We start from the raw sequence: 12,465 nt of genomic DNA on the forward strand, positions 1-12,465 counted from the left end.
AGATTCACCTTCGATAACAAAATTTAAGGCAATAGCTCACGTGCTAATGAAGAAATTAGTTGTACTACACCACATCAAATAATCAATGTGAGATTTCTCCAAAACGACTCGCGTGTACGCCGAACAACGACGTTATCCCTATAAAAAATAGGAAGATGTGTCTGCACTGACCATAATTTTTTTACGTTTTACTTAAATTCAAATCTTGTAATAGACGCACTCTAACTTTTTCTTTCTCCGTGACACCCGAAACTTTCATAATATATAAATTTCGATGCGTTGATTCACGTGTAAGTTCTTCATATTTTTCAAAGTTTAAATAATATTTTTAATTTTGACAGGTTTACTTTTGCAAATGTACAAAGAATAACTTTTTGCTTGGTGCATGACTTTGAGACAACCATTGGTGCATGGGTTCCGCATTAAGTTTTATAAATTAATTTTTGTCATCCAAGAAAAAATCTTGACAGGAGTAACATCTGATAGAAGGTCTCTACCCTATAAAATGTGACCACGGCTTCTCATCATTTCCTTCACCGATCAAACTCAACCATAGAACAGGAAAATTTCGAGAGGCTGCAAACAATGGATGTGGATTTTGACCTGACTATTGTCAGCAGTGAACCCCAACCCGAACCCCTTTCCATCCTCAAGGCTCCGCCGATCGCCGCCTCCTACAACGACCGGATCCGCCCCCTGCTCGACGCTGTCGACAAGCTCCAAAACCTCAAGGTCATGAAGGAGGGCATCCAGCTCCCCACCATCGTCATCGTCGGTGACCAGTCCTCCGGCAAGTCAAGCGTCCTCGAGTCCCTCACCGGCATCAGCCTGCCACGGGGGCAGGATATCTGCACACGTGTCCCCCTTATCATGCGGCTCCAAGACCGGCTTCAAGACGAAAGCCCCAAGCTCCACCTTGAGTTTAATGGCAAGATCGTGAACGTCTCCAACGAGGACGACGTGTCCAACGCCATAGTCACCGCGACAAACGTGATCGCCAGCTCCGGCAAGGGCATATCGAATACCCCGCTGACTCTGGTCGTCAAGAAAGATGGCGCCCCAGACTTGACCATGGTCGACTTGCCTGGTATCACGAGAGCGCCGGTGCACGGCCAGCCCGAGAAGATCTACGAGCAGATCTCGGAGATGATCATGGAGTACATATGGCCTGAGGAGACCATCATCCTCAATGTCGTGTCCGCAACCGTCGACTTCTCCACTTGCGAGTCCATAAGGATGTCTCAAGTAAGTATACTCTAGCCACACTTGTCTCCCATATCAATTAAAAACTTGAATGATTCATACAACTCTAGCATGAGTCAATACAATATTCTGTTTTTATGTTTCAGATGGTGGACAAGACTGGCAAGAGGACTCTGGCCGTTGTCACCAAGGCTGATAAAGCTCCGGAGGGCTTGCTCGAGAAGGTGACGGCCGATGATGTCAATATAGGGCTTGGTTATGTGTGTGTGAGGAACAGGATTGGTGACGAGTCCTACGAAGAAGCGAGGCTCGAAGAGGCGAAGCTGTTCGAGATGCACCCTCAGCTGTGCAAAATTGACAAGTCCAACGTTGGTGTGCCTGTCTTGGCACAAAAGCTGATGCAGATTCAAGCCACCATCATGGCCAAGTATTTGCCCGAGATCATCATGAAGATCGATGACAAGCTAGACGCAAATGACGCCGAGCTTAAGAGGATGCCCAAGAATATGTCCTCGGTCGAGGATGCCATGATGGTCTTCATGGAGATGATGGGGTCGGCGAAGGAGTCGCTGAGGAAAGTCTTGCTGAGAGGCGAGTTAGACGAGTACCCGGACGAGAAGGACATGCACTGCACTGCCAGGCTGGTAGAGATGCTGAACCAATACTACGATGAGCTCCAAAACTGCCCCGAGAACGACCCGACGACTAGCTTCTTGTTGGAGGAAATTGAGGTCTTGGAAGAGGTCAAAGGGATCGGCCTCCCAGACGTCCTCCCTCACACAGCCTTTCTCACCCTTTTGCAGCGGAAGGTGAAGGGGATATCGAGCAAGCTGCCGAGTTTTGGGGTATGTGTTTGGGACTACATTGAGGGAGTTGTGATTCGGGCGTTGATGCGACACTCAGAGAATTATCCTCAGCTGCAGTGGTCGACGAATAGAGCAGTGTTCAATCTGATCAACAAGATGAAGGAGAAGACGATTGATAGGATGACGGAGATTGTTGAAATGGAGAAGCTCACTGACTACACTTGCAACCCTGAGTACCTGTTGGAGCGGAAAAAGTTGATGACCCAGCAGGATACGTTCGTTAACAATTATAAAAGGCGGTACAACGTTTACCTCCAGGAGATCGGAGACGTCAACGTGACCCATCTGTGGCCTCGTGACGAGAAGCTGATTCAGCAGGCGTTCGATCTGAAGATGAGGATGACCCCGTACTGGAAGATTGTGCTGAGGAGGTTTGTCGACTCGGTGGCACTGCATCTGCGGTTCAGCGTGCAGAACTTGGTGAACAAGGAGATGGATAAGGAGATTTGGGGCAAGCTGAGTGGGGCCGGCATCAAGAGGATGATGGAGGAAACGCCGAAGATGGCGGAGAAGCGCTTGAAGCTGAGCAGGAGCATCAAGCTGTTGAGGGAGTCTGCGGAGGTGGTGACCAAGTTCATGGACCGGATTGCTACTGACGGTGACTACCTATGTTGCACCGACACGTTCAAATGGCCAACGTGTCGGTATCCGACACCGACACGCGTGTCGGACACGCCGACACGTGTGGACACGCCTCCGACACGCGGTCCACACCATATCTGCTTTCCGACATGAAATCAACTCTCCGGACACGCCTCCGACACGCGAGTCCGGCGTGTCCGGCGTGTCCAAGAGTAAATTTGTAAAAAAATAAAAACAGAGAACAATAAATGGCGTCGACCTCCAAATTAGGGCTAAAACACGATTACCTCTTTACTTCTCTGTTCAACCGACGAACTCCCGTCCTCCGCGCCGCTCGCCGCTCGCCGCTCGCCGCTCCCTCTCCCGCTCCCGCTCCCGCTCCCGCTAGCCGATCGTGCTCGCCGCTCGCCGCTCCCTCTCCCGCTCCCGCTCCCGCTAGCCGATCGTGCTCGTCGCTCCCTCTCCCGCTCCCGCTCGCGCTCGGCGCTCGGCGCTCGGCGCTCGCCGCTCGCTGCACGTACACCTCTCTGTTTCGAAAGAAATTGTGGTGGCTGGGAACTGGGAAGAAGGGAGAAGTCGGGGAAGGGGGCGTGTGTGGGTGGGTTGGGGGAAAAGGAAAAAGTGGTGGGGTAGGTCAGATGGGTGGGCTGCGTCTTTCTTATGGTGAAATGCGGATGGTTTTTTGTTTTTTGACTTATTGTTAAATGTTGAATTTAATGGGACAAATATTTTTAGATAGTGTTATGTATTGAAATATGAGAACATGAATTTTGATGAGACGTTTGCATATCGCATATACTCTGTTTCCTTAATTGAATTTGTAAATGTGATTCTTTCGATGGATGAGTTTACGAAACCTAAACTAGTCAAGTTCATCTTTTTATTGGAACTTAATGGTTTTATGGGTTATAATAAATCAATTGTTTTTGGTCATTATGGTATATTTAATTATTAAAAATATATATTTAATATACGTGTCTCAACGTGTCGGAAAATGGTATTTTTTGAGAATTGACGTGTCGCGTGTCATGTTGTGTCGTGTCGCGTGTCGGTTTCGGTGTAACATTGGTGACTGCAGTGATTAGTTAGTGTTCTTCTACGGGCCCTTAATTAAGCTTTTCCTATGATGATGTGTTTCTTTTATGAGTGTGTTAATGTTGCTGTTCTAGTGATCAGATTTTAAATGATGCTTGGACATCGCTTTATCAAAATTTGCGAGGTCGAATTTGTTGTGTTAGACTAAAATAAATTCTGATACGACAGAATTAGATGTATGTTATGATTAGCTCAATTAGAACGTCGCGAGGAAATATTTCATTGACTTATTAAAGCATTTTTCGTAACCTCATTTTTCTTAGCGATATAAAGGATTAAAGGTTGGAAAATCTTTCGTAAACTGCTGATTTTTCATGAGACAAACGCACGTAAATGGACTTCAAGTCATCATCAAACAAAAGAGTTGCTCTATTGCAAATGGGTTGTTTATTGGCTGCTTGAAGTGATTTGGGAATTGTTACAGCGTTGCACGACACTTGTCTTTTCCGTGTTGGTCGATCTAATCGATCGCCTCTATCATAGTGGGGGTCGACTCTATCATGGTCCTTGCCTCATACTAAGTCACGCAGGTCAGAGTAATTATTTGAGATGGGTCCTAATGATGGGTCATGGGCTGAGTTAGCCCAATATGGGCAGCCCACATCCATAAACCCATAATCCATCGGTAACTTATATATGTTGTTTGGTCCGAACCTCCCCTTTTGGTATGTCTTGAGTCTTTATTATATACACAATCACCTCTGTACCTCAAGCTTTGATAATTTAGTCTCGCCGGTAATTTCGGGTCTTTGTGTCTAAGTTCATCACTTATAGAGGTGGTCCTGAACCTTTCTTCAATGTTTAGTGTGGTCCTTGAACTTTTTTTTTCTCAATTTAGCTCTTGAACTTTCAAAAATCCACTCAACGTAGTCTTTTCGGTAAAAGTTAACACCATTGAACGTGACGATAGATTTTCGTTAACTCGATATTAGATTTGCCATGCTGGTGTTCACACGAGTTTTATATATATCTCTCTATTTTGGCTCAAAAGAAAAGGAAAAAAGAGATTTTCCGATTCGGGAAAACAACGCGACAATTCAAATCATTATGTTGCACCAATATATGCTGATGCGGCAATTCACGCTAGAGAAATGCACGTGCCATGGCAATACACTTAACAAAAGGATTACATTGAGATGTGTTTTTGGGACGGTATTGAAATTGAAGAAAAGTTCAAGGATTACCCATATCATTACCTAAACAAAAGGTATAAACTATGTGCCATAATGTGAGAACTATCTATAGATATCTATATAAAAATGTTGTAACAAAAATGATTGTGCAGAAAATGAGGCCGATACATGCCTGCACAGAATGGTCGTGCAAACTGTTATCATCATAATTGTCTTCGTCGTATTGTAGATGGATAGAAAACATCGAAACTCTCGAAAACATTCATGCATCCTATCTTGTCCTAGTATGTCGTAATTGGGTACATTTTGCCATAACTTAAAAGATAAAATCTCATGTTGGCTATGCAATTAACAAGGACATGATAAGTCATACCAAAGTTCACTTTGCAATAGCGCTTTTCGTTTAGTTATACCGATTTCTCCCTCTAACATACACTTTGATTCAAAACGTTCGGTTCGTCAAAGTTAGGGGAGTTTCGAAATATTCATTTGTCATTGGGATAGTAACCCAAATGGTTATTGAACTTTGGTTCAATATGTAATGTAATTCTTAAACTGTGGCCCAATGTGCAATGTCAATGTGATTCCTCATCTATTGGTAAAATGTTCAATAGAGTCCCTAGACTAATATGTTTAAAAATTCAAGGATCATATCGAAGAAATTAAAAGTTTAGGACGACATTGCACATTAAGCCAAAATTGATAGATCATTTGTGTCATTTTTCTTTTGTCATTCATTGTTGCAACATGCCGTACTTGACACACACTTACTTTACACGGAAGGACCCTTCGTGGGTCTACTACCATCAATCTATTTTCGTGGTGTCATCGTTCCTTTTGTAGGAATAGGCCATACCAGAAAATAAAGTCGATTTACATCAAATGCGCTCTAATTGCATATCATCATTCATTGCCGCCGGAATCGAGCCCTAGGAAACGGTCCGAGCTGCATCACGCCGAGAACAGCCTCCGCCTTTGTCGTTGTGGACGCTGCTCAGGCCGCCTTCACCGCTAAAAGGCCTTAAAGTCGATGTTCCCGCTCTGGTATTTTGAGTTGGAACAGGTTTTAAATGTTTGTTTTGCAAGAGATTTTACGGTTGCACTATCTTTCTCACCAGGCTTATGCAATTATTTAGTTGAATGCGACAGGACTAGCAGTATATAGATAATTTTTGTGGGTGAAGAACTTTTATCTCAAATTCTAGGGATAAGGACAGCACAAGTGTGATGCCCCCGGCATGTCACCTCTAACGCAGTTAATGTATTCTTTCACTTGTTATGCATGTAGAAGCGTGTATGGTCAAAGAACAACCCAAAAATTCAAGGAACACACGCAGGAGATATGAACTAGGCAATCTCATTTTCATTTCTTATTTAGGTACTTAGGCGTCATAGGTTGGGGTACATTAAAGAAACAAAAAGGGTCCTGCCGCCCTTGGCTATACCAAAACTCCGTCAGTTCTATCCTCCCAACCAATAAGCACATTTGTACGATGCCACCTATTCATCATCCACGGTATGTCCAAAAATCACCGCCTGGTCTCCAAAATGCGACTACTCTGAAAGATGGTAGTTAACAACAAATGAGTATAAACTCAGCAAGAAAAATGTCTACCAGTCTATACTATATAAATCCACCATTGCACATGCGAGGAAAACTCCAAATGAAATCATTTTTAAAATCAACTTGTCTGAGAATCTTCTTCAAAACTAAAGTAAGTCAGTATAAAAAGGGAGATATCTTGGGGTCTGTAAACCAGTAACGCAAGTGAAACATAATAATACTAATAATCACTTTTGATTTAAAACTTAGCTGGCACTATCTTCCGGGGAACCCCATTGCCCCTCAGGCATCTCGTACCCACACGGCATCGCGAGGACATATGGGAAACCGTGTTACACCCCCAGGCATCCGAGGGAACCCGCTTATGTCACACCCCGTACCCTACGAAGCGCTAACATCCCTACCTTAGTCGATTGCAGTGCGACGCTCCCAGGAAGCATCGCCGACCCAACGCCCAATCAGAGATCAAACACATGCAGAAGCACGTATATAAATATATATATACACCCTGACAATAAAACACATGAGACCAAGGTAGTACAACCAGCAAACAGCACCTCTGAAAATATGTATACTAGTATTACCATAGGAAACTTTTTACAAAATTCATTTATACAATGGACGAGAAAACACACAGTCAGCAGCCACTCAGTAAAAAGGGGTCAGCGTATATCACTTCGGGCTCCTCAGCTTCCTCGACCATGGCTGCAGGTCCATTCCCACAAGGGTGCACACTAGATGGCCGCTGGATGAATTGCGGTATACCCAAAAAGAGGCGCTCTCCTCAGCATCCTACGGCTGAGGGTCTGAAATGTTTCGGTTTACACAACCGTGAGACGAATCTCAGTGAGTTCAACCCCTAAACCTAGGCTAGGCTAGCATGCAATCTCCTGACCGGAAAATAAATAAGTAAAACCATAGTGCAACAACAATCAAATAATCCTCCGACCCTGCAGGTTAGGCAGTTCAATATATAATAATCATGGCACGTACATGGCACACATTATCACACGTACGCCAATCATATGCTCATGCACCGAGGCTCACACACTCGCATGCCAGTCCATGCATGTTCATGCATGCAAATGTCGTCGACATGTCACGTGTATTTCCCCGGCCCACTGGCCCACACTGGCACACTGGCAATCGCCCAATTTATTATTTATTACGACTCGAGTCATCAATTTTTCACGGCCCGGTGTGTCTAGCCTGCTTCAAAGTGCATGAGGCGCAGCAACCGATCCGGCCCGGTGTCTCTAGCCTCGCTTCAAAGTGCATGAGGCGCAACACGATCTCCTTACGAACCGCAGCCTCGCTTCAAAGTGCATGAGGATGGTCGTCTTCCGGACGTACCGGGCATCGTCCTGCTTCAAAGTGCATGAGGACGGTATCGACCCGAAGGTCATGACCCAAAGGTCCTTAGGTGATCACACAACTCATTATTATCTGAACCCAGCGTATAACGCTTCAGGGTATTTTAGGTGATCACATGCTCGTGACAGACACGCATTCTCGCACAATTTCATCACATGCCTCACTCTTGGCATACGCAATGCGTGTCCATGTTATGCAATGCAATGCACCACGAGCACCAACATAATTCAGACACCCAATGTCACAACACGTGCTTAATTGGCCCAATTAATACCGTGTGGCCTAACGTGCGATTCACAAATCAGCAATTCATTGTAAACCAAACAATGGCCAATCGCACTCCACAAAATCAGCCACACAACATACGACATAGCAGTACGAAATCAACCACAATTAAGCACAATTGACGTACAATCAGTCTACCCGGACATATCCGATAATTTTCCAACGGGCTCCTAAATTGGTCATTTAATCCAATTAATCTCCCCAAATAATTCTCTTTAATCCACTAAATTTCCCAATGATAATTTCTATCAATCCGTCCTCAACCCAGTCTGAAATACACACTGATACTATCTAAGCTAGTCCAAATTGTACAGATAATACCTAAACCAGTCCAGAAAAATGCACTAACAGTCCTAATCCGGGTTTAGGAATTTTACTCACTTAATCCAAGATCACGACGACGAGGAACGGCAGCCGATCACTGATGAACAGTGAAACCGGCGGCGGAATTTTCCCGGCGCGTACTGTTCACGCGCACTGTTCACGCGGTACTGTTCACGGTACTGTTTCTCATCGTACTGTTCGCGGCGGTACGGACTTGTACGGACGGCGGAAAACGGTGGCCGGCGAACTGCCGGTGACGGCCGCGACGGGCCGTACGGACGCCGCGACAGTGACCGTACGGATGGTGAACAGTACCGTACGGGGGCACTGTACGGACAGGGCTGAGCGTCGACATATGGACGAGCTGGACGGCTGGGTGTCGACGGAACGGCGATCCGAGCTCCGGCGAAGCTCCGGCGAGGCAAAACCAAGAGGGAAAATGGAGAAAAAGAGAGGAAAAATGGGAGAGAAAGAGCTGGTGAGGGGCTGTTGGGGGTGTTCTGCCGAGAGTGAGGGTGAGAGGAGAGAGAGAGAGAGTCTTATTTGGTCAAACATGGCAACCAAGGGGCGCCACGTGTCGCCGATCCGTGCGATTTGACAAAAACGCCCCTAATCTAACGGTTCTAAAGAGATAGGCTTAAATAATTGAGGGGCAATTGGGTCTTTCGGTCCAATAATGCAGCTGATAACCACAGTTACTTATCCCAAAAATTTCCCAAAAATTCGGACCCGAAAACGGCCCAGGGGCAAAACCGTCATTTTTCCGGTCCCGGGGCGAAATTCCAATTTTCGCACATACGTGTTCCATATGTGCGTGGCCAACATAATATGGCGTCGGATTCGCGAAATTCACTTTCTAAGCCCTCGAAAATCGACTGCGAAGTTTCGGGAATAAAATAATATTATTTTTCCAATTTTTGTCGAAATTCCAATTTTTGGCCAAAACCACTCTAAATGTGCGTGGCCACCCCAAAATGACCTTGGCCGCGAAAAATAACCTCAAACGGCCTCCGAATCCAGCCTCGTGCCCACAGGGGCAAAACCGTAATTTTTCACCCTCGGACCGAAATTCCACTTTTTACTCGTACTAACTCCAAACGTGTGTGGCCAGCGTAATATGACATCAGATTCCCAAAAATAGTCTCTTAAGCCTTCGAAAATCGACATCGAAATCCGGGCCCAATTTCGTGATCAAAACTCGCTCGAGTTTCAATTTCAGGGTCTCTGGATAATCAGGCGGCTGTTTAGGACATACGCGTATCGACCTAGGGTTATTCGAATTACGACGGTCCCGATCATTGAGAGAATGAGAAATTATCATTAGTTCCAAAGATCACGATCGTTCGGTTCAGGTTCAGGACTGGTTGGCCACGTGCACTTTCGGTCTTGCAGAATCACCTGCGATCCGATTGTACATCGTTGGCCTTGGCCAAACCAAATCCATCACCTTTCCTAAGATCGGCCCACTTTGGCCCAAAATATTCAATCATCGTATCTCGAGATCGGTGTCCCGTTCACTGTCGAGTCCCTGGTCCACGTACCGTTTCCTAGTTAGCCATACCCCATTGGTTAGTATCCCGAGAGTGATCAGCTCTGGGCGAGACTTGCTAAAATGAAATGCGAAATATTGTCAATTTTATTGATCCCGGAATTACGTCGAAATTCGGGCTGTTACAGCTTACCCCCTCAGGCATCTCGCACCCCTCCCGAGACATCGTTGTCATGGGGACCGACGGAACAGTCGCACTCACGGTGCAGCAATTCAATAATTCAATTTAAATATCATTCACTTTGCTAATGCAAAGGAAACAGCTCAAGTTCAGAACTAACCAACCTCCATCCACTTATAAATCATAGAAATGGTATAAAACTGGTTAGTCGGCAGTACAAATCTTAAGAGGCAAGTTACGAAAAGGACTTTCATCCAGAATCCCAAAATTGCCCCATAAAGGCAGTTTGCACGCCTTCGGAAGTCGCTGTCATTACCTAAGTAAATCAGCTTCAAAAATTACGAAATTTTAACACAACGTAGACGAGACCCAGAGAAACATTTCTCGTGAAGAACTCAAAGTCTAAATCTTTTTTAAATACCTCGTTTATTAGCTCAAAGTCAGACCAAAACTGGCCCGCTGGAACAGAACGATCGAACTACAAGAAATACTCGTTTCGCCAACCGAACCTTTTCAAAACACTTCGAAATTTTTATATGTTGTAGTCATGGATTTCTTCAACAACTTTGTGAAGGAAGTATGTCCAATTTCGAACTGGAAATTTTTATAAAAATTCAAGAAGACATAAAGGTCACTGATTTTACTGTACTTGACAGATTTAACACGTTAAGAAATAGGGTCTTCGTGCAACCCATTTGAACTCAGAAAAATCTGAATTTAAAGTATGTTATATACCAAGATGTTTTCAACAACTTTCATAATAAAGTTTCCCCAGATTCGACCGACAAAAAGCTCTACAAAAATGGAAAACGGTAAAGGTCCAGTAGTACCGATTCTGGAAATCGAAGCAAAAGTTCAAGAAGCAACCCAAAACTTGAACAATACGAATTTTTGTTCAAGAAGCCCCCAAACCAGAAGCTAACCTCCAGATGCAAGGGCCACGCCGAGCAATAACGGAATTACACAGCATAGATTGGAAAACATTCACTTGCCTATTGATATTCGAATTTCCACGAATCCTCGTCGATCGACCGGCGTTCTTGCGGGCGGGTGACGCGCGTACGTGCGGTACGAACGGTGGTCAAGCGAGTGAGCGTGAGTGGTGAGTGGCCATGAGTGTCAGACTTGTCCAAACCGAAGGGGAAAGAATAAAGAATAGCGGCTGTGGTTCTCTGTGGCGTTGGGTGAGTGGGGGTGGCCGAATGAAGAGCGGAGAAGACAGCGGCTTGGGGGCATGTGGCACGGGCAAGAGAAAACGGTGAGCAGCAAGGTGGCAAGGAAAAGGAAGCAGCGTGGCAAGAGGGAAGAAGAAGGAAGAAAGTGGCAAGGTGGCGTTGGTTGGCTGATGTGGAGAAAAATGATGGCTGAAGGCGTGGTAAGCTGTCCACCGCGCTAAGACTTTCTTCAAGATTATGTTAGTTGACCACTTCTTGAGAATTCTAGAGGAGAAAAGGAATTGTGGGGAAATGGCGCGGTGGTTAGCGGGGCGGTGGCGTGGCGGTGGAAATGGTGATGGCGTGGTGATTTCTGAACTTTCCGAAATTGACACTTCCCAACTTTTACCGATCAACAGATCTTGTCAGCACCATCTATTCGCTCATCTTTGCCCGCTATCGAATCGATGAAATTTCAAGGTGTCACAACAAGTGCCATAACTTTTGTACGATGCTCATTTAAAAGTCATAACTTTTTTTTTTTCGATCACTTTAGTGCCAAATCGGTGAAAAATCATTTACTTGAGTGCCTATTCCGGCAAATTGTCTTACGTGGCATTTTAAATTAAATTTTTACCGCGACATGGCATTTTTAAAAGAAATTTATGTCCAATTTGGAAAATCTTAAAATGACATGGAGAGAAAGGGCAAAAACGACATCATTTTGGCCCTTTCTTCCCCAAATTCATCTTAAAACGAAACCCTAATTTCTGGAACGGGGAATGCTTTGGCAATAAGCTTGAGCAATATAGAGGTTCGATCTTGAGATAAACCGCAGAGAGTTCAAGCTTACGAGATAGCAAAGTGGGTACTAGTCGAATCAGCTTCGGTGAGATTGAGATGATGATGAGTGAGACAGCGCGATGCAAGGAATTGCGCTTGATTTAGAGAAATCGCAAAGACATTGTTGGGTTAAGGACATGAATAGCCATGCTCTTCGCTGGAATCCTGCAAATCGCGAAGAAATAAGGTGATGGAGATGCCACATTGGCTGCATCAGTTCAGCCCCCTTTCTGATTTTCTTTGATTTCTCCCTTCTCAATTCACGTTTTCCCCCCCTTTCTAAGCTCTTTGCCGGAACATCTCCTCCATAATTTTTGCCAAGTTCACGGTTTTAGCTTGCAAAAAACCCCTCCACCGAATCTACTCATTCTT

General features: G+C 45.0%; 1 protein-coding gene across 1 annotated transcript; it reads left to right on the plus strand.

Moving 5' to 3' along the window:
• Positions 1-478: 478 nt before the first annotated feature.
• LOC115668864 (dynamin-related protein 4C-like) lies at positions 479-2,804 on the plus strand. The gene is made up of 2 exons (XM_056303974.1): positions 479-1,245; positions 1,350-2,804. Exons 1-2 carry the CDS (start codon positions 586-588, stop codon positions 2,802-2,804), a joined length of 2,115 nt encoding a protein of 704 aa, XP_056159949.1. The 5' UTR covers positions 479-585.
• Positions 2,805-12,465: the final 9,661 nt, after the last annotated feature.

The sequence above is a fragment of the Syzygium oleosum genome, unplaced genomic scaffold (assembly GCF_021117445.2).
Source record: "Syzygium oleosum isolate NSW1041296 unplaced genomic scaffold, Sole_v2.1 Sole_v2.30, whole genome shotgun sequence".
Taxonomy (NCBI): Eukaryota; Viridiplantae; Streptophyta; class Magnoliopsida; order Myrtales; family Myrtaceae; genus Syzygium; species Syzygium oleosum.